This window comes from Hemicordylus capensis, chromosome 1 (genome assembly GCF_027244095.1).
Source record: "Hemicordylus capensis ecotype Gifberg chromosome 1, rHemCap1.1.pri, whole genome shotgun sequence".
NCBI classification, from domain to species: Eukaryota; Metazoa; Chordata; class Lepidosauria; order Squamata; family Cordylidae; genus Hemicordylus; species Hemicordylus capensis.
The window spans coordinates 159,686,674-159,708,843 of NC_069657.1; the positions used below are offsets into that span (position 1 = coordinate 159,686,674).

General features: G+C 42.7%; 1 protein-coding gene across 11 annotated transcripts in view; it reads right to left on the bottom strand.

The window, feature by feature from the left end:
* Positions 1-22,170, bottom strand: part of SEMA5B (semaphorin 5B) — a 576,167-nt gene that overhangs the window by 48,037 nt on the left and 505,960 nt on the right. For all 11 annotated transcript variants that reach the window (XM_053256885.1, XM_053256927.1, XM_053256858.1 and 8 more), the window contains 4 exons: positions 10,841-11,022; positions 4,887-5,030; positions 2,866-3,013; positions 673-898 (listed from right to left, as the gene is read on the bottom strand). In XM_053256885.1, the coding sequence (XP_053112860.1) occupies positions 673-898; positions 2,866-3,013; positions 4,887-5,030; positions 10,841-11,022 (700 nt within the window). The remainder of the gene's footprint in view (positions 1-672; positions 899-2,865; positions 3,014-4,886; positions 5,031-10,840; positions 11,023-22,170) is intronic.

Genomic DNA, 22,170 nt, shown 5'->3' on the forward strand with positions numbered 1-22,170 from the left:
TGTTCACTGTTGTAGTAAGTGTGAGTTTGTGGCTTGGTCTCCCATACTCCAAAATATAGCAAATGAAAAAATTGAATTACTTTACTATGCAAGTAAATAATTTACGTTTTAATATTTATGTGCATTTTTAAAAAAAAACAAAAATTGGGGCCCCTTTATAACATATGCTACAAGCCCCGCACTGGCTTAATCCGGCCCTGACATTGGGGTCTACCCAAGTAGGCAGGGCCATAGAGGGCAATTTGCCAAGGGCCCCTTGAAATGTGGAGCTGATCCTGTTTTGTGGGAAAGACACATGTGATCAGACCCAGCCACACAATCATTATGCACAAATCATGCAGTGCATGACTGCATCAAGCTGAAGTGGCTCCTATGCTGCTGAGCATTGGCACAAAGGGCAGCCTTCTAAACACAAAAATTAAAACTATGCGCTCCTAACAACCATTGCAGAGTTTGCAGGGGTGCACAAAGCTCCCAACCAATTCCACAATGCTCACCCATCACAGTCTCTCAGGATACAGAGTTCTCAGTCTGCTGTTTTGTTTTGCTCTGTTGCTAGCAACACAGACCAGCATTTATCCAAGCCTGTGCTCAATCTCCCCACCTCTCCAAAATGAATAAGAAAGAGCTTAGCTTGGCACTCAGGTTATCAGCAGTTCAGGCAGGACATACAATCAGTGTCGCAAACTGCTGAGCCGTCATTTGGGCAGAAGCGACTCTCCATCTTCTTTCTGCCAAACTGGAGGTCATGGGGGTCAGCCAGCTGAGCACGGCAGGTGTAGCGGAAGCGCTGCTCCTGGCGGGCCCCACTCTGGGTGATGTTGGTGGGCATCCACGGTGTCCAAGGTGTATTCCTCCGCACTTCTGGGCAGGCCTCTGGGCTGCAGGTTTTATATTCCTACCATTTAAAGAAGAAGAAGAAAACAATTCCTCCTGAGGAGCTGCAACTTTCTGACTGTAGTTGGGTGCTATGCTGTATAAGAAACAGTAAACTAACCATTGAATATTTGATTAAAAGGAGGAAGCAACTGAGCCAGAAACAAAACTCAGAAGGCATATAAAGGAAGGCCTCTTATTGCTCCCAGAGCTTTAATTAATAGAATGTAGCACTGAGGTGGCAGGCCTATGCAGAAGTTAAGCACATCATACACGTACAGGCACACACGTGCACCAACTTCATTTGGACTCCTTGTCAGTGGTGTCTGGGCCTCCTGCTCTCGCAGGTGTGGGTGGGTTTTGCTTACAATCCATCCCCCTCCCCCACACCATGCCATTATTCCTTATATGAGTGAATGGCAGCCAAACACTTTCATGGAAGAAAACAAAAGGTGTGGGCAAGTGGATATCGCTGGGAAGTTTTTCACACGGGGCTTTTAAAGCCCTTTAACTTGCATCGCCTCTGGAATGGAGGATGTGCATCCACATATCGACCAGATTTACCTCGAAGTTCCTGCGAGTTATCGGGGAACAGTTCACACACAATTCGGGTTTTCCACAGTGCATTAGAGCGCAGCCTGATTAATATCCCTGGTTAAAAAATCCACTATTTGTGTCGGGTTTTTTTGGACAACTTCAAGTTTGCAGTAAAGCCTCCCAGTAAACCCGTGGTAACGCCTGCTGTGCGCAAAAGTCCTAGGTGGAGGAATAAACAAACCTCCTGCCTCTGAAGAACCCCAAGCACTTGAGATGAGGGTTAGACTTTACCTCCTCCTCAGCTAGGTCCCAGACTAGCAGCTGCCAGGGAAGCATTTTAGTCAAAATCATAGCATGAGGATGAAATGTGACCTTCCCATGTGCTGCAGTCCCAGTCCTGACTGGGCTTCCTCACAGCTGTTAATTTAATGAAGAGGAGGAAAAAACCCTGGAAGGACAAGTGACACATTCACCATCACATCTGGTTTGACCTACAGTTTAACTGTGAGATGTTTAAGCCAGGGGTTTGAAACCTGGGTCTGCAGATGTTGTTGGACCACAACTCCCATTATTCCCAGCCACAATGACCCTCAGCCATTGTGGCTGGGCATGATGGGAGCTGTAGTCTGACAACAGCTGTAGACCCAGGTTTCAAAACCCCTGGTTTTAAGCACTGGTCTCACAGAAGCCATCGAATCAATGAGATGATACATCTTTTCAGCCATGAGCTCAAACACATGGCATGCTTTGGAGTTAGACAGAGCTCTTAATCAAGCAAAATGAAAGGTTTGTTTTTCTTGAAGTTTTGTAGCTAAAAGAAATTGGTCAGCATGTCCCACTTTTACTCAGTTGCCTAAGGCCAGGGCCAATTTCTTGTTAGGGGTCAAGCACTTTCATTCTTCTGTAACAACAATCTGACTATAGAGTAGGGATGTGAGAACCAGCTCATCCGCCAGGCAATTCACCTTTGAGCTCGTCCGGGCCCAGTTTGGCTCAAGGTCAAGCCAAAGCCCCCGTCCCACCACAGACTAGCTCAGGGCTGGTTCAGGGGTTCTATGGTTGTGGGGGACAACATTATTTTTTAAGAACTTACCGCCTCGGGGGGTGCTGCCATGGCCACAGAAGGGTCTCCAGTGGTTCCCACTTCCTCCACCGGCCTCCCCCCAATCTTAAGAGGGCTACATCAGGGCTTTTTCGGCCCTTTCTGCGCTGGCAGCAACCATTTTGGAGGCTGCCGCGCATGCACACTGGCCATTTGCAAGGCGGGTTCATGAATGTGCGCATAGGCAGCTGCCTCCAAAATGGCCTCTGCCAGCGCGGAAAGGGCAAAAAGGCCCTGAAACAAAGTGGGTTTTCTGGTTTTGTGCAAGCCCCTACTATAGAGGTGCCAGAATCCTAAAGAAAATGTAACCCAAGAAAATAACATTAATATCTTTCTAAAAACAATCATACCACAGCACACCCAGGACAGGTGTTTCCATTTTCACAAGACCTTTGCCTTGAGTGCACTCCTCCACCACAGTTTGCACTACATTTATTCCAAGGGCCCCACGAAGACCAAAATATTGGTAATGGGCATGGGCTGTTCTCATTGCAGAATCTGAATGAAAACAAAATTGCAGCAAGAGAAATAGAGAGAGAGAGAGAGAGAGAGAAAGAGAGAGAGAGAGAGAAAGAGAGATAGAGAGAAACAGTAATCCAAGTCAGTTTCATGGGGCACCCTGAGGGCAGAGGAAAGCTGATTGTAAACAACTCCTCAAAGATTTATTATTTCCAGAAGGCTAACACCAGGCTGATTAGGAATTGAACTTTAGAACCACACAGAAAAGATATAATGTTAGTGTCCAAATGGAAGTGGAGTGGGAGGGGTTGGACATAATTCAAAGATGGTGACTTACTAGAGCAATGGAGCAAAAACAGAGGATCTGATATTGTTGGGATACCTTAATAGTGTTTTACTTATGATTGCTAAGTGCAGCAGACCATCCTATAGGATGTGATGCCAAGGCTGTCTACATCCAAATTAGGTGCGTGTAAACGCTATATAAAACTGAATAATCGGTGTTTTGTTATAATGCAAGTGCCTTTTCCCTGGCATTTTCTGGAAGAGGAATGATATAAATCAATTTATATATATATATATATATATATATATATATATATATATATATATGAATTTTTATATATATGTTGACATTTTGCAGATTAACTGATTAGTTCAGCTGTAAAACATCACTACAAATTTTTACTAGAAATCCAGCTAGTTGGAATTCATTTGATCTAGAGGGATCCTAAGCAGTGACCAAATTCCCTAACAATCCTATATCACATAAACGTAAAAAGTTGACTTCATGATTGCTTAGAAAGTAACTTGCTGGGTTTAAACTAAGGGTCCCCAACCTTGAGTTCCCAAATATTGTTGGACTACAACTGCCATCATCTCCAGTCAATGCCCATTATGGCTGAAGATGATGGGAGTTGTAGCAATAGCAATAGCAATAGCACTTACATTTATATACCGCTCTATAGCTGGAGCTCTCTAAGCGGTTTACAATGATTTAGCATATTGCCCCCAACATTTCTGGGTACTCATTTTACCGACCTCGGAAGGATGGAAGGCTGAGTCAATGTTGAACCCCTGGTCAGGATCAAACTTGTAACCTTCTGGTTATAGGGCGGCAGTTTTACCACTGCGCCACCAGGGGCTCCCACATCATGTGAGGACCCAAGGTTGGGAAGCCAATTAAAAAAATGCCTTGTGCTTAAGATATCACAAAACAAGAGCCTGCTCAGGCATTCTTCTCTGAACCTAGTATGAGAGGGAGTGAGTTGTGCAGCCCAGTCCTGTGCTAGTTTACTACGAAGCAAGTTCCATTTTGTTCATTGGATTTACTTCCAACCAAGTGTACACACTTATGTGAGAGTAAGTTCCATTACAGGCATGAATAAGCATGAACTATATGTGGCTACCCAGTTTGTATGGTCCTATACTCATCAGTTCTCGATACTCCCCTTCTTTTTAGGTAGCAAGTAACCTGACTAAATGTCTGTACTCTGGCTCCTTGAGCTTGTTACCTTTCTCTTTGTGAGCCTGATCACAGATAAACGTGATCATCAGCAGCAGTAGACCAGCATCACAATATCACTTGGAAAAGACTTGGAAAAAGGATGTCATTATTAGTTGGTGGCTAAAAGATCAGTGGGATCCAAACAGATTTTCTCTAGGAGGATATTCTACAATCAGAGCGCCACTGCAGCTAAAACCCTGCCCCCGGTCACCCGCCTAACCTCTAAAGGCAGAGGAACCCTGAGCAGGAGTTCCTGAGCAAGGATCTCAAAGAGGCAGGTTAATATGGGAGAAGACAGCTGGGAAGAGTCATTAGTTCATGCAGTATATGCATCCTTCAGAAGAAAAGACAGAGCTCTGAGCCAAAAGTTCTGACAGATGTTTAGGGTTGGGGAACGACTCTCACCGCTCCTCTCTGCTTTGTCCGACACAGACCCTGCCTCCGTATCGCGGAGCAGGGTTGCTGCATGACCTCTGACGGACCTGAAAGCCAATCCCACAGGAAGTGCTGCAGGGGGCCCAGGACGACCATGGTGTCCAAGCTCCATTCCTGACAGAGGGGAGGGGGAAGGAAGAGAGATAAAACATGGCATCTGGGTTAATTTGTTTTTTCAATTTTATGCTAAGTTTGACACTGCCAGCTATGGAGTACCAGCAGTTTGCAGAAACTGACTAATTCTACAAAGTACATTTTAGTACAATTAAACCCAAAACAGATGGAGATTTAATGGAAGAGTTTTGCATGTGTTGAGTCTTCACCAACTTCTAACAAACAAAATCCATGATAATTTCTCTATGAGAAGAATTATGTATCTGCTAACTATGAAATAAAATGGGACCAAGAGGTTTTAAAAGACATTCCCCATCATTTATACATTTGTATTCTTTGCATAATTTCTCATGATTGTGAAATTTGTGGGGTATTTTCTGGTGTGGAAAAAATTGAGCAGGCAAATCTGAAAGACAATAGTTACACAGCGGAGGACATGGAAGATTAAAGACACCCTGGCTTCTTGAAATCACATGAAGGTGTCTCAGATTTCAGGACTATAATATGCTTGGAAGTCCTGGCTTGTGCTCAACTTTTATAAGCACCAAAACATTTATTTACTGCATCTTCTATTCTGTTCATCATAAAGGCTCAGAATAAGTTATGACATTTTTGAAAACCAACAATGTAAAACTAAAAACTAGAGATCACTTAACACAACATCAAAACATACATCCACAACCAGATATCAACTAACATGAATATACACATACTTAAAAACAAACAAACTCTGGGATGATCAGGATTCAGGAAATAGCCCTAGGATTAATACTTCAGAGTCAGATCCTGAGCTGTGCAGCATTAATATGGCTGAGTCGTTTGCTCAAGCCATTATTTTATATTTTGTGGTGCTTGTTCTAAACAACCTTTCCCCCCATTTCAGCTCCCCCACACTCTTGGCCAATCCTTGCAAATTTTTCTCTAATTCTTCTTGTTCCCTCAGGCATTTAACTCAGAGAACAATGGATCCCAAAACAGTATGTTAATGTCAAGGGCTATCCAACAAACTGGATACAACAATCAATCATCAAGGTATCTGTTGGTAATCAATTATTTTGAGAAAAAATGGAACAGGTTGAATTCCTTCAACAAGCATATATTTTTCTTAACATAATTATGTAATCTCAACAGAAAATAAATTTACAGGAAAATATGACATTCTCCCACTCTCCTACATCTACCAAGGATTTTTCCTTACAAGAGAAACACCAGATGTAGTTTTCTTTCCACTTGCACTTCCTGCTTTCCATGGCCGCCTTCGCACATAACACCAAACCAGTGGCGAACTCACCTCCAATTCAGCCCCTGTGCTGTACAAATTATCGGAACCGCAGCTCTCGGACCCAACTGCAGTTCAGATTTTGCCCCCAAGCCTGGGAATGAACCCTTGGTTTGTAGTGTGTACCACTCACCCAACTGAGGGTTCATTCCCTCCTCCATGTTGTCCAGATTAAGAAATTAACCTAAACCAGAGTTAATGGAGGAAGCTCCTCCCGCTGGCTCTCCTCCCATTGGCTGGCGTGGGCTGTCCTTCCAGGATTGGAGGAAGCCTTTGCAGCTAGTCAAGCCCTTGTTGCCAGCTCCCAGACTGAAGAAAGTTATCATCTGGGAGCATGCCGGCCTGGGGTGGGGTGGGGGGAGGATAGAGGAAAACTATGGGTCAATTGGACCCACGGTTTGCCATTCTGTACAAAGGTGACCATGCCTCACTGGGTGTGATAGACAGGCGTCAGCTATTTTCTAAAGTCCATATCACAAGTGCTCCTGTAACATGTATTCCCAAAAGTTGAGCTGGTGAACAGATGTGTTGATTTTCAAAGAGCTGACTGAACTAATAAAAATGCCTGGCAATAAGTAGATTTCTGGCATGGCACCAGTTGCAACAGGAGGATTAAAATTAAAACCCGAGTAGCCCTTGTACTTTTCAAGTCCGTTATCAACTCTCTCATTCACTTGGCAATCTGACTGTGGAACAGCGCTGGATGTTTCATTTTTCTTTCACAGAAAGTTAAGGAAATAAAAAGAAATTTTACACAAGCCGTGATTTAACCTTTGTTTTGGCCTCTGTTTTTCTTGCTCAGCTGGAAAGATGCAGAATCAAACTTATACAAATTACTACCCCAAAAATGTTGCACCCAGAAAGGAAAAACATACACTAACAAACTGTCAGTATCCAATTCTCAGTTATAAAATGCTTCTAAAATGATTATCTGTCATTTTGTAGCTTTATGTCAAAGAAAACCTTTGTAAATATCTCCCCCATTTAGCCAAACATGTGATTAATCAAGAGTTTTGGACAGTAGCCAGAGCACTGGAATAAATGAAATTCTCCTGTATATGCACACATTTTGTTTAGGAGATTAAGATTTTAAAAGAGAGAGTTGATTTATATTCAAAAAGTGCAGACAATTCTCAATAAGGTTTTCATCAGCATTGTGGCATTTCCAATATTAGATCTCACTTGTTACTAAAGCTCTTATTTAAACATCCTAAGAAAAACATCACAATGCCATATGAAGCCAGTTAAAGTGGAAATCCTAGGCCTGCAATGGCTGTAAGATGATCGTATTGCTTTATTTCTCAACAGTCACTAAATATTAACACTGAATACATTTCTCATCTACTACTTCCTACAGGCTAATCTTGTGGTGTCCCATATTTTAGAGACCATAATGTTGGCAATTATTAAATGATTACATCATGCCTTACGTCTCTTGCAGGCAAAAGGATACTCCACATGGTGGAGTTATACCAGCTGTAGATAAAACTGTCAGAAAAACCCAAGGAACACTTAGGATAAGATTTCATTAAACTTCTATTTTTAAGCATCTGTGATCTTGCAAGTACAATACACAAACATTTAGATCCTTGATCAACCATGAACTCACTTGGAGACTACGAGGCAGTGTCTCTAACATCTTCAAGCCTCACCTGGAAAATGGGAACAATGATCTACCATACAGTTCTCTTAAGAATAAACATGACTGTAATAAGACCACAAAGCGATTTGCATGTTATATGTCCTATATAAATAATCCTGACTGCCTTAGTGAATCATTTCATTCCAGCAGTTAAAGTTCTGTAGGGAAGGGCTAGAAAACTGCCCATAGTAAAACTAGTCTATCGTTTATTCCATTTGCATGGAGTTGGGAAAACAACCTGTGTATGACAACTACTCCATGTAGAGGCTGAAATAGGGGGGAACAATTCTCCACATGGGATCTAGTACCATAGCCACTGTGTAAAAAGGGGGACATGAATAAAGTGCTTGGTGATTGTAAGAGGGAGACAAGCAGCACTTCTGGGTCCAATCCCAGCTATACCCCCTGTGTTAACGTCAGAAGCACATTGACATGGGGGTATGGCTGGCATTATTAGGCCCAAAGGTGCTGCCAGTTGGTTTCTCCCAGCCAGCGAAGCAAGTGCTTTGTTCACCAGTGAAAAGGAAGAGAAAAGAGTACCCAAACAGTGAGCAGAGCACTCAGCTCACTGGCTAGTAGAAACCAACTGACGGCACTTCCGGGCCCAAAGCCAGCCATGACCCCTGCGCCTGCATGCTCCTGACACAGAGACTGTGGCCAGTACAGGAGCCACCACGAAGGCAGACAGAGTGAGGAGCCACCACAAGCCATCTTACGGCCCGGTGGGATCATCTACAATGTGTGTGTGGGGGGGGGTTGAGCGGGGGCGGGAGGCATCACAATGCTATGGGGAGCAGTTGCTACACTACTGATGAGTCTTGCAGATAATAAACATGCCTTATACTACTTATAGAAAAGAAAAACATTTTTGTGAGCCAACTCTTAAATTAGGAGTCAACCATATTTTTTTTAAGCTGTTAATTTTGATTTCATCTGTTTCTCTGCACTAGTAATAACTCCCCCTAAATCTTTAGGAGGAACTAAGACTCCCATTATTCCAGTAAACCAGGTGTTGAGGGAAATATTAATAGACATTGAGTTCTTCTTTGTTGAAGGTTTTCAAACAGGCTAGATAGCCATCTGTCAAGGATACTATGGCAGATGCCTGCATTAAGCAGAGAGTTGGGACTAGAAGACTTCCAGGGTCCTTTCCAACTCTAACATTCTATGATTTGTGAAATCTTGAAGTCTGCTGAAGGGAAACATCAAGGGATGCAAAGGTTGGTATGTTATGGTTATGTTTCTATAGTTTAATAGTACAGCACAGAGTGTGATACATTGCTTTCATGAAGTTAGTGCCGTGTTGTCGGTCAAGCATGTTGATATAGTAGAGACTAGCTCAAGTCTCGAGGCTGCAGAAAAAGAACTCTACCCTTGCACTATGTTTTAAATACCAGTCTACAGATTTTTAAACTACACAATGGCTGAAGCATGTTATCACTTAATAATGCAACAGGAGGAGAGCTGGTCTTGTGGTAGCAAGCATGATTTATCCCCTTAGCTAAGCAGGGTCTGCCCTGGTTGCATATGGAAGGGAGACTAGAAGTGTGAGCACTGTAAGATATTCCCCTCAGGGGATTGTGCTGCTCTGGGAACAGCATCCAGGTTCCAAGTTCCCTCCCTGGCTCTCCAATTTAGGGCTGAGAGAGATTCCTGCCTGCAATCTTGGAGAAGCTGCTGCCAGTCTGTGAAGACAATACTGAGCTAGATGGACCAATGGTCTGACTCAGTATATGGCAGCTTCCTATGTAACTTAGGGTACTTCCAGCCAGATCAGGAGGGTAAATAGCTCCCTGGAAGAATGTGTTTGGGCAGAGCTTTGCATGCAGAAGGTCCTAGATTCAATCCTCAGCATTTCCCAATAATGGGTCTCAGATAGTAAGGGTAGTAAAGGCCTATGCCTAATGCCCTGGAGGGTGCTGCTAGCCAAAAACTAGGTCTGACTTAATATATGGCAACTTTGTATGTTTATATGTAGCAATTTGCAAGCATCTGGAACATGCTGATGAAGTTTTGATTGTTTTAATGTTGTTTTTAGAATATTGTTTTAAATTTTTAAATTGTGTTTTAAATTTCTTACTTTTGTTTTCATCTTGTAAACCGCCCAGAGACACAGTTTTGGGCGCTATAAAAATATAATTAATAAATAAATAAATAAATAAATAAATAAATAAATAAATAAATAAATAAATGTCCCTTATACCTACAAACCAGATGTGTACTATACTTATGATTTATTTGATTTATAATACAATCCACACTCTGATCACAGCTATCCAAATAGATAGAAGAGCCCTTAAAGAATAGCACAGAGTTTAGTGATTGGGAGACCAGAGCCAAGGGCACTTTTTGCTCAGATACATTACTCCTGTTTAAAAGTGTAACTCTGTGAATGATTTATTTGCTTGCAAATGCAGCGTCAGGCTCCCTGGAGACCTCATACTCCACGTATGAAAAATCCCTCCAGTGACACGGTATTTATTTATTTCATTTCATTTTTATCCTGCCCTTCCTCCAACAATGCAGCACACATGGTCCCCCTCCCCACATTTTGTACTCACAACAACTCTGTGAAGTAGGTTAGGTTGAAAGATAACTGCCCCAAAGTTTCCCAGTGAGTTTCCTGGCTGAGTGCAAATTTGAACTCAGCTCTCCGAGAGTCACAATTTAGCCACTATACCATGCAGGTATATGAAAGAGATTGCAGTGGCAGTGTTTCTTTCTCCATGCCCACACATCTATTTTTGCAAACCACTTATATGCTATGATGTGTGGCATGTCTGGCCAACAGGTAACACAATGTAAGTAAACAGAAAGGTGAAGGATAAGGAACAGAAAGAATGGTTTCCATACCACTAGCATACACAATGCCCAAACATGCTGAAGTACCTGGAGCAATTTGCAATCTCTATTCTGGCTCCATCACAGTCACGTCCACCACACCGAGGCCGCGGGTTGTCACATGACCGCAGTCTGCACATGCAGGAGCCTGTGCTGTCTCCATCTGAGTGCTCACAGGGTTGCCATGGGGACCAGGCCCCCAATTGACCGTCCATTATCAGATTTCTGACCTAATTAAAATAAAGAAAAATAATCATGGTGAGTTCACATAACGTCACGACAGCACTTCAAAGCTGCTGGGGGCGGGGCTGAACACCTTGGGGTTTTTCTCTCCATACAGTACTACTATGTTAATATTCATCTCAGAATCCCACATTAGTGCTCTTCTCACCATCAGTGAGAAGAGCTCATGGGCTGTCTGCAAGGAAGGAGGAGGGTTAAGCTTACCCGCTGCAACTCCTGGGGTCAGGGTGCCGGGATGCAGCACCACCCCCTGCCCTGCCGAGACCCAATAATGAACCACCCGAGTGTGCAGTGCATTACTAGGACACCCCTCCCCCACCAAGATCGGGCGCAATCCTGGTCGTTCACACAAATGTTCAAAAATGGGCTGGGCTCCCTTCGCCTGGTTTTGCACACTCGTGTGAATAGCCTCCCTGTCTACCTAATTCACACAGAAAAGCAGATATAAATAATTTTAGAGCATCCATTTGTCCTTATTACATAGTCACTATATCTTAAACTTACAGTAGACAGAACTGGAATTAATATTCAGTGTGAACATCAGACTTAACATAGTTGATGAAAGGAAGGCAGTGAGTGGGTGCGGAGAAAGTCTGGGGAGGGAGATGATAAAGTGTCATAGAAGTTAAGTCCTTGAACTTACCTTGGGCAGCAGTTTGTTAAATGGCAAGAATGTTTTGGTTTAGACTGCCATTCCCATGCAAAGGACTTAAGCTCAGGAACAGAGCAGGAATCACTTCAGAGAAGATATGCACAAGCTTAGGCTGCAGATCTGGTTTAGGTCCCATTGCTTCAGTGGGACTGCATCATAATCCAAATGCTAGGGCTTAAACGGGCACATTACGGGGCAAGGGGGATGATAAAGAAATGCTAGCAGCTGTGGAGACTCAGTATATTCTGCTTCTTCTGGTACATAAGCTTCTCTCTTGCTGGAGGTTGAGCTGAAGGACAAGCACTAAAGGGCTCTGGTCCTTTAGCTCTCAACCTGAACAACCTGAAGCCACACAATTGTTTGTTGTTCATCATTCAACGTGGGAGCCTGCAAGCATTGCCATCTACATTTGGACAACTGCAGAATATTATGGACTCTTTTTGAATGATGCCATGGATTGAAACTGGGATGTTCTGCATGCACTCTTCACTGAGCTACAGGCCTTCCCTTAATAATAGTCTGCAAGCTGGAGTGTAAGACAGTTTATAGCAGTGTTCGTCACTGTAAAGCTGGGGTGGGTGGGCAGTGACTGCCCCCAACAACTCTAAGTGTGGTTCCCTGTCTTCTGAATACAATTGTTGAATGGAAGCTCAGGGAAGAAATCTAAGAAAGAAGCTCAATTGTATGTCATGGTTACAATCCTAGGCACACTTAACCGAGAGCAAGTCACACTGAAATTAATGTGACTTATTTTGGACTAGATCCAGGCAAGAGCAGGCTGTCACTAATCCATAATATTTTCAGATTCAGGACTGACCTTTAACTGACTAATAATTTATAAAAATGAATTAAGCAAATTGTTCAAAGTCTACCAAAATCTTCCCTCTCAGAATTGCATATTTGTCAGAAGGAAATGCTCAAACACAGACAATTTGAGAAATACGGTATTGTTTTAGCTAAATTTTCAGGAAAGAAGTTAAGTGTGGAATTTTTTTTTTTAAGGTTTCCCAATTGCCAGCCCAGCAATGTGTATTTGTTGTACCAAACTGACTGATGCCTGCTGACAGGAGATGCTCTGAGATGCTGGAATTCAAGGACCGTGCACTGGGGAACTACTATTGCTCCTGTAGCACACCCCTGTGTGATGCTGTTTTTCTCTTTCACTGGCATGGAGAAGGATGATACGAGGGAAATCCTTTATGTAGTCCTAATTCTCCCCTCCTAGCCAGTTTGTCATACCTTCATTCCCACCACTAAATACATGCTGAGTGTCCCGGAGAGGAAGGGTTCATCAGAACTCATAGTAGAAGCATTCACCGCTCAGTGAACACAATAGCACCCACGTTGCTAAGCAAAGGAAAGCAAGTGTCATTTCCGTCATTTATTGGTGAGTGAATACAGCAGCTTGCGCCATGAGCAGCTCCTCCGTTGCTCCTGATATGGGGGAAGCGCTTTCTCCACCTCACATGGGAATCAAGACACTATGTTGCCTACCTGAGGCAAATCTGAAAGCGCACAATGAGTTAGTAACATAATTAGGCTTACAAATCATAAGATCCTAGCTCCTACTTCCCCGTTTCTTTCTCTCTGGCACTGTTTAAGCACTCCCTTGGCACTTCCTACGAGCAGCCATCTTCCATCTCAAGACTATGAGGAATGACATGGAAGTAATTTAGGTCTGTAGTTAGAGGGCTTTCAACATCTGTTAGAAAGCTTTGTTTCCACCATACTGTAATTCTGCAGTACACAAACAATAAACATTGCAGGGGAGCGTCATACAGAGGTTTCTCCACTCAGCTCTGGATAATGATCAGTGGAAAATTTGACTTAATAAGGATCATAACATTTGGAAGCAAGAAAAAGACAAAGAAGGTAAGATTAATAGCAGAAAGATGGCAAATTTAAAATGGAAATATGACAGAATGTTGACAAAACTGGATGCATTTAGCCTGCAAAAGGAAGTCTGATGAAGTATATGTGAACCAGCATATTCGGGAAAAGAGTTCTAGACTAGAGCAGACTAGTTTTTCGTGCATATGAGTTTTCTTGCTGCTTTTAGGGATGCTTCTTCCTTCTTCCATATTCCCCTCTACAAACATAATGGTTCCTATCTACCTTGTCAAGGATGTATGGAACCCATACCTATGCTTTTTCCCATTCTTTCGCCACCCATTTCCAGAACCTATAGAGATGGCTGCAGTGGTAGTGCACATGTGACTTCGCTGTCCTTGAAATCTCACATGAAAATCTTTTAAGAACCTGTGGACAAGAAGTGCTTTTTTGAAAATCTTGCATCTTTCTGGTGAAACTGACAAGGTGAAGGAGAGCCTCACCAGTTTCACAACTTTTTATTAATTTTTAAATAAAAAACAAACCCTAAAGTATTACTTCGTGATCCAGCACTGGTATGCATATGTATATGTCGCTTTTATGGTTGGTTTCTGTTGGTAGGGAGGAATGTAATAGGGTCATTGTTGGGACAAAGGACACTATTCATTGGGAGTGGCAGAAGGTGCCAAGGGATTGAGTAGATAAAGCTTTTAATACAGTTATGTGACACCTACAATTAAAAGCACACTTTACCTTTACAATCAAATTATGTAGCAGCAAAAGGTCAAAAATGTGGAATTGGGGTGTAGCAGGAGGGAATGGAACTTGGAAATGAATATAGAATTGTGTAGGGCACATAAATCACTATTCTTTCGGCACATATAACCTGTATATTTACAAAAGTTGCAAAAAGCAGAATTTGAAACATGAACAGAAATCTGCATTAGGTTCCAAGTGTTCTGCCGCAGGGTATATATGAACACTTGAAGTCTTAATATAAACGTTCTGCCTGTTATCTTCTATGCTGGAATTTAATAGTTGAGGGATATGGTACTGAAATATGATCTGATTAATCAGAGAAGTCTTTATTCATCTCCTTTCAGACAGAGTCAGGCACTTCAGCAACTTAAAAATCAAGCTAATCCATTCCGATCTAGTGACTCCAGTGCAAACACAGTTTCCCACATGGGATCCACTCTATATGATTGCATTACTGATCACAAAGGGATCTCGATCATGGAAAGTATAGCATATATACCGGTATTCAATTCCTCCTCTTCACCCTGATTCCCAACTATTTTGAAACAAGCTATTGTTTTGAACTTTATGATAGGCAGGGTATCTCTCGAGTCCATCTCTCGAATCCAGATTGATCAATTCTGAATGAAAGCAATTCATTTTATGCCCACTCTAAGCCATTTTTAAGCTACACCTCCTGCTGGTTTGGTTGGGAAGTGTCATTTCTTGCTGGTCACTGGTTGAACAGAATTCTAGAGGACATGGACTCTTGCCCTTATCCAGGAGGACTGTTCTTATATACTGTTCAGAAATCAAGGCTGTAATTTGGCTCAGAGCTTTAATTAACAAGCACAGAAAGAAAGAAAATTAGACACATCAGAAAAACAATTATTGGCTTATAGTTGGCATTGGGAAAACAACCAAACTTTAATTAAATAAACATGAAAGATTTCAAAACAAATCATTTGCCAGTGTAGAAATCTTTCCCCCACCCGAACTTTAATAACATATGGATTATAATTCCATCCTTCGGTTTGTAGCAATTTCTTTAGAAGGAATTGTTGAGGATTCTGGTTTAGAAAATACAGTATGCATTGATCCAGACAGAGAACAGTTCTCCTTGGTGGCTCCTTTGCAACTAATGTATTGCCAATTGAGGGTTTATTTGTTTGTTTTAGATTGAGAGAGAGATTTTTAAAGACAATTTTAACTCTTAAGTAACAAAATCTTCAATTAATCACAGCCGGATGTGTGTCATAAGCCAAATAAGGGCCAAATCCTGCATGCCTTTCATAGCATAACTTCCTGACTTCCAAACTGGATCAGAGAGAAAGGATAATAAACTGACCTAGGATGAGAATTCTGGCTCATGCATATTTTAAAAAGTTATTATTCGTTTAAAAAAGAGGGCGGGGAGAAGAAACCCTCTTTAGTAATGATTAAGCTATTCAATGAAACAATGAGACTCTCAGAGTTGTGAGCACCTAACCATAGAAGTTATTTGAAAATGCTGACAGGTTCCTTGCTCTAAAAGTTCAACCCTTCTTGTCCAAAGCCTTAACCTTCCCACATGGCTACAACACCCTTGATATACTCCTATATTCAACCATCACATCCACCAGCTTTCTGTACAACTCTTATAATCCCAAGAATCTCCTCTTAAACTTCTTTCCTTTAGTGTCTAATTGGCAGTAGCAGCAGAAGGGCTCTATAAAAAGAATTTATGAGGCTGCATTAATACACACATTTTTCTATACAGAGGCAGAAATGTTGCTTTGCTTTATCCCTATTTCTCCTCACAAAGTAATGGGTAAAATGAAGAATGAGTAAAGGCAATGTACTCCTCGGTGGGGGGCTGGGGGGGAGGAATCACTTTCCTCATTTTTCACATTTGAGGCAGGATGTGGTCTGTTCAGACATTTTTTTGTCTTTTGACTTGAGAGGGCTTACACACACGTCAGCACACACGTCTGAGACTCAGTCCCAATCTCCAGATACAATTTGGGGGTGGGGGGAGGAGGAAAGTGAGAAATATCTGAACAGGGCCACGGATTCCAGAGTACCAAGTATCACCGAGTGTTTACCCAGGCATGGTTCAATGTCCTACACACTGCTGTGCCCAGGGGCGTAGCTAGGGGAGAGGGGGCCTGTGTTTGCCCCTCTCTCCGGTGGCCTCAGAGAGTGAGGGAGATAATGAAGAAAATAAGGGGGGGGGGAGCTGGGGGGCCCTCTGGAGCTCAGGGGCCCAGGTTCTTTGAACCCACCCGCTCAATTATAGCTATACTCCTGGCCGTGCCCAAAGGTAGATTTAACAAAGTCCCATTTGTGGAGATATCCTCCCCCTGCAATTCAGGAGTTATTGAAACAACAGCACATGTATTATTATATTGTAACTTTTACAGGGACATTCGCAGTGTGTATATTACCCCATATTTATCAAATCTTCCGGGCTGGTCTGATGATTTTTATATATGTCACTTTTTATCAGACCATGATGACAAGATTTATTATGTAGTCTCCAAGTTCTACCTAATTGCTAGTAGAATTCATAAGACCATGTTATGTAGCTGAATAGTCTAATACTACTATCTACTGAAGATAGTTATTATAATCTGAGTTGAGGATTGTTTTTTGTTTTTTTTAATATCTTTATGAATTCTATGTATCTGTATATTTCTGGTCAGTGACCAAAATAAACTACTACTACTACACAGAATATGTAAAGGAATGAGCAACTTTCTTTGTAACAGGAAGATGGAACAATCAACGCAGTTTATCTATCTTTGAATGAAAGCAATCTCAGAGTCATGTCACAAAACCATGTTGGTTTGGTATACATAATTTTGAACCTAGGTATCTGAATACTACTGCCCGTATGAACCTGCTTGGATATTTTAGTCCTCACAGGAGACTCTGCTCCATGTTCCATTGCCATCTGAGGTGCAACTGGTGGGCATTTGCAACAGGGACTTCTCTGTGGTAGTCCCTAGCTGTAGAACACTCTGCTGTAGAAGATCCAGCTGGGTCCTTCTCTATGCACCCTTAGGAAACCAGGAAAAATCAACATAGTTTAGATGCGCTTTCCTTTTAAAACTGTGAGCCCTTTGGGGACAGGGTGCCATTTTATTTATTTAATTAATTAATTTGTAGGCCACATTGGGAACTTTTGTTAAAAAGCAGTATATAAATATTTGTCGTATTCTCTTGGATAACTAGATATCTGTTATGTTTAATGTTTATTATTGCTGCTTCTGATTATTTTTGTTTTTGTGGTTATGTTATTTCATTGATTATTGTTTTTATGATGATTGTTAACTGCCTTGACAGTGCCATTTTAGGACAGTATTTTAATATTGGAGACCGGGGTGGGTGGGAGAGCCTCTGCTGACTTTTAACTGTGTCAGTGGTAAGGTGGTACAGGTACTGCATATATGCAGTTAGCAGCTGATCTTAATATCTGCAGCATTTCAAGTTCAATTTAGATACAAAAATGGAGGTGGAAGGAAGATGTAATTTCCACAATGTTAATAGTTTTTTCAATAATAGTATGAAAATATAGCAGGGCAAAAAACAGGTAAACAAGATTATACCAGAACATTGGCCCGTGCTTGGTATTAGTAACATTAAAACATATGAACCTGATCAAAAAAGGCTTTAAATTAAATCCAGTGGGAGATGGAGACAAAAGTTCAAAGGTAAGTACAAAGATAGAGACTTTGGTAGGTCAAGGTAAAGTGTGCCGTTGAGTCGATGGCAACCACAGAGCTCTGTGCAGAGGCGTATCTAGGGAAAACAGCGCCTAGGGCAAGCTCTAAAATTGCATCCCTGTCCAAACATCTGACACCCATCTTTCAGATAACTTTACCATAATATCAGCTGAAAAATACAAGTTCAGACACTTTCAGGAGAAACAGGTTGTAAGCAACACACACATGCATACACACATACAACCACACATGTGGCAACAGTCGCCTTCCCAAGGAAACGCAGCACATCCATGTGCTGGGCATGCCTCCATAAAGCTAAGCAGTGAAAGCTCTCTTTAGCAAATGCTCTGCCACCTCAGCACACCTCACTACAGGTTGCTGCCTCCAAGAAATTCAGGGGTGGGTTTTTTCCTGTCCAAACAGCTTTTGCCTTAAAGGGAGATGGTTGCAATCGGAAATCCTAGGGGCCCCAAACACTCTGAAATTATCCAGCAGCTTACAATAGGCTTGGATCCAGCAGCCTGATCGGTTTGGTAAAAGGTTGCCCCTGCCCCATCCCCTCAAGATCCTGGGTCTAAAGGTAAAAACAAAACAAAAAACCCAATTCTATTGCACACATATTCCATTTCCCATCTGTCGCTGTGACAGATACTAAGGTAGTAAGAGCATATGGCCTGTGATAGTGTGCATTGGATGGAGGACACCAGCCACCTTCATAGCATTACAACCTTTTCAAAAGTGAGTTCTGCCATAAATGAACCAAGTAGACACACAAATATGGTGCCTTGGATAAGTTACACCTCCCTTGTTCAATACAGAGGCAGGCAAAAGGCAGACTAGACAGTAAACTTTATGTCTAGTTTATCAAATGCACTAGTCAATCAGAATCACAGCATGACTGTTCAATGTGTCTTTTAAAAACAATTGTGTTCAAAATAAAAAGGGAGTTGCATTGATTTTTTTAAAAAGACATTCTAGAATATAACCTTTTTAGAAGGCAAGGAAACTTGAGCAAATCTACTTGGGATGCACAGGCAATAAAAACCAGAGTACAACTCAGATAAATTGATGGGAATAATTTGAAGCAGGTTAACCACCTATTTCAAAAGACAAGCCATTTCTCAGTATGGTAAGACTGCACAACACAGGGATGGCAATATATTGCAAATGCAACATTTCTGGGTGTGAATTATTACAAACTAGCTGACCCGCACAGAGCATCTGTGCGCTTGGGGGCCGGCTGTTTTCCATTCCTTCTCCCTCCTGCCCCAGTCTCTCCTCTCTTCCCCCATCCCTCCAAGCTCGCGCTCTCTTGTCCTCCCTCCCTTCCGTTGCTCCCCCTCCCCCCACATAGAGCCTCACTGGGCTGCAGATGGCCAAAAAGGGCCCCGCCGCCACTCCTCCTCTCTGATGGCAAACAGGGAAGCTCTACCGCCCGATTCCTTCCCACCCCAGGCTGCAACAGGTGAGGGGGCTGCGCCCCACTGCCTGTTCCCCACTCACCCCTGCAGGCGCCTCCAGGGGCAGTCTGTCCCGCTGCCTCCCACCTCCTGCCTCCTCCCAGCCCAGGCCGTGGCTGCGATGGCTGGGCTAGGGCTGCCGCTGCCGCTGCCACCGCCATTTCCCCCCACAGCTGCAGCTCAACTCAACGGCCTCCTGCTGCTCGCTCAGCCAATCCCAACGGCTCCCGCAGCCCAGCCAATTCCGGCGCCTCTGCTGCCCAGCCAATCCACTGGGTTGCCGGGATGCATCACCACAGAGGAACGTCTACGGGGATTAAATGTATGGAAGGGTTTTTTTTAAAGCACCACAAAAGTTAAAGGCAGGCACTTTCCAAGTTTGAAATCCCACAAACGATTGCTTGACAAATATGCAGATCAAGATAGAGCTCTAAAAAGAGCATGCGGGTGAATATTTCCATTTTATTCCTTGCCTTTTTCCCGCACCCTTCAGCTTACAAAGTATTAAACCAACATTGCCTTTTTAAGGGATGTTTTGTCCACTTACTTTTGTGTCATTTGTATCTGTTTTTTAAATGCTTGTGTCCCTTGCCAACAACTTTGCATTCTTCTGACTCCCTAGATCAGGAAAAAAATCTAGACTTGGGTCTCGCAAAGGCCATTTGAGCATGTGTGGTGGCCATTTTTGTTTCCAGCAGCCTTTTTTTTTAAATTTAAAAAAATGGCCACTGCACATGCTCAAATGGTCCCCGCGAGGTCCTATGCCTTGCCAGGCCTCGCAGAGGCCTTTTGAGCATGTGCAATGACCTCCAAAATGGCCACCACACTGATCTTTGTAGGCCAGAACAGGCCTGAAAATCAGCCCGGGATGGGCTGCGGCAGTGTTCTAAGAGGCCAGCGGGGGGAGGGGGAAACTTTGCAGACACCCCCCCCCCCAGCGGCCTTTAGGAAGCCCCGAAGGGGCTACAGGTAAAATAATAAATAAATAAATAAATAAATAAATAAATAAAAATTCGTGAATTGGGGAGGGGTTGTGGGGCAGCATGGCACTGATGCCCCCTCCCCAAGTGGGCACATGCCCTGACTGCCCCACCCTAGTTTTGCCTATGGCCCTGTGGTTGTCTTTGGTAGAATACAAAAGGGGTTTACCATTGCCTCCTCCCGCGCAGTATGAGATGATGCCTTTCAGCATCTTCCTATATCACTACTGCCTGATATAGGTACCAGCGGGGATTCAAACTGGCAACCTCTGCCTTTCTAGTCAAGTCATTTCCCACTGCGCCATTAGGTGGCTAGAGACTTGGTTATTAGAGGAGAAATCGGGCAAGTTGTGGGGTTGCCACACAAATGCCATAATAAAATAGCAGGAGAGATATTAAAATATAATATCTGTATACTAATCCTCAGAGTAAGGGAAATAAACAGGATTAGCCTATACTCCTAGTACAGGATGGGGATACAACTTGATAGGCACAACTGAGACTTGGTGGGATGACTTTGGAATGTAGCAATTGAAGGATATAACCTGTTCATTTTGAAGAATCTGGGCATGTTTAACCTTTAAAAAGAGAAGACTGAGTGATCTCCTGGTTAGGTTGTGGCTTACCTCTAGTGAATTAGTTATATCACTAGTGGGCTTGCAACCCATCTTGATACAGCAATCAAGAGTTCAAATGTCACAGTTTTGTAGAAGAACAACACTATTACGATCTTCAGGGGAGCCTATTGTGATCTTCAGGGGAGGTTTGTCGGAGGGTGCCGCCAGCTTCTCTGATGACAACTCAAAGGAGAGCCTTATCTGTAGTTGCCCCAGAGCTGTGGAATGCATTTCCTGCTGAGATTAGAGCTGCTCCATCCCTGCTGGCTTTTAGGAAACAACTAAAGACACATCTCTTCAGTGTTGTTATTTTAATTTGATCTTTTATAGGTATTTTAATTTGATCTTTTATAGGTTCTGTTACAATTTCTTGGTTTGTTTTATTGTTGTAAACTGCCTAGAGACTTTGGTAGTGGGCAGTATACAAATATGTGTCATAAATAAATAAATAAATAAATAAATAAATGCAAGCCCTGAGTTCCTTGACCATGGTGCACATTAAACTTCCCTCCTTACAAGGAGAACCTAGGTAAGTTCCTGGAATATAGTCTAAAGGCACTGTGCACAGTTCTGTTGCTGAAGCCAAGAAGTTCAGACTCTGTAAGCTGCCTGGATGGAGATCACTTGGGAACTATATATAAGTAGCAATGACACAAATCACCAGGAATTTCAGCGTTGCAAGCCCACCTATGGTTAGTCTAAGGAAGCAATTGATTCCAGGCTGTTTGCAATGCAAGACTGGGTTACAGCCAAGGACTCTTCTTGTCCCTTCACATGAAAATTGGGGCTGCCATGTATGCAGTATTCTGTATCCAATGCCTTGCCTCCCAGTACAGAAAAGCAACCATCCAGCAAACTTGGGCAATCAAACTACTCTACCATCCAGGGTTCGCTTTCCTTTGACCATACCCTTCCCTAGAGCAGAGTTAAGTAATTCACTACCTGCTGATGGTTTAAGAGATAGCCACATATGGTGCACGTCAGTGCTATTCAATTAAGTCTTAATGCACTTTGAAGTAATCCATGAAGACTGCCAGTTGATGTGTTAATGGCTGCTAAAGGTGCCTTTACGGTTGCTTAACAGGTTATGCAATGTAGAGAGGAAGCAAGGGGAGCTACTTGAAGGTAACTCTAACTAGAACGAACATTCC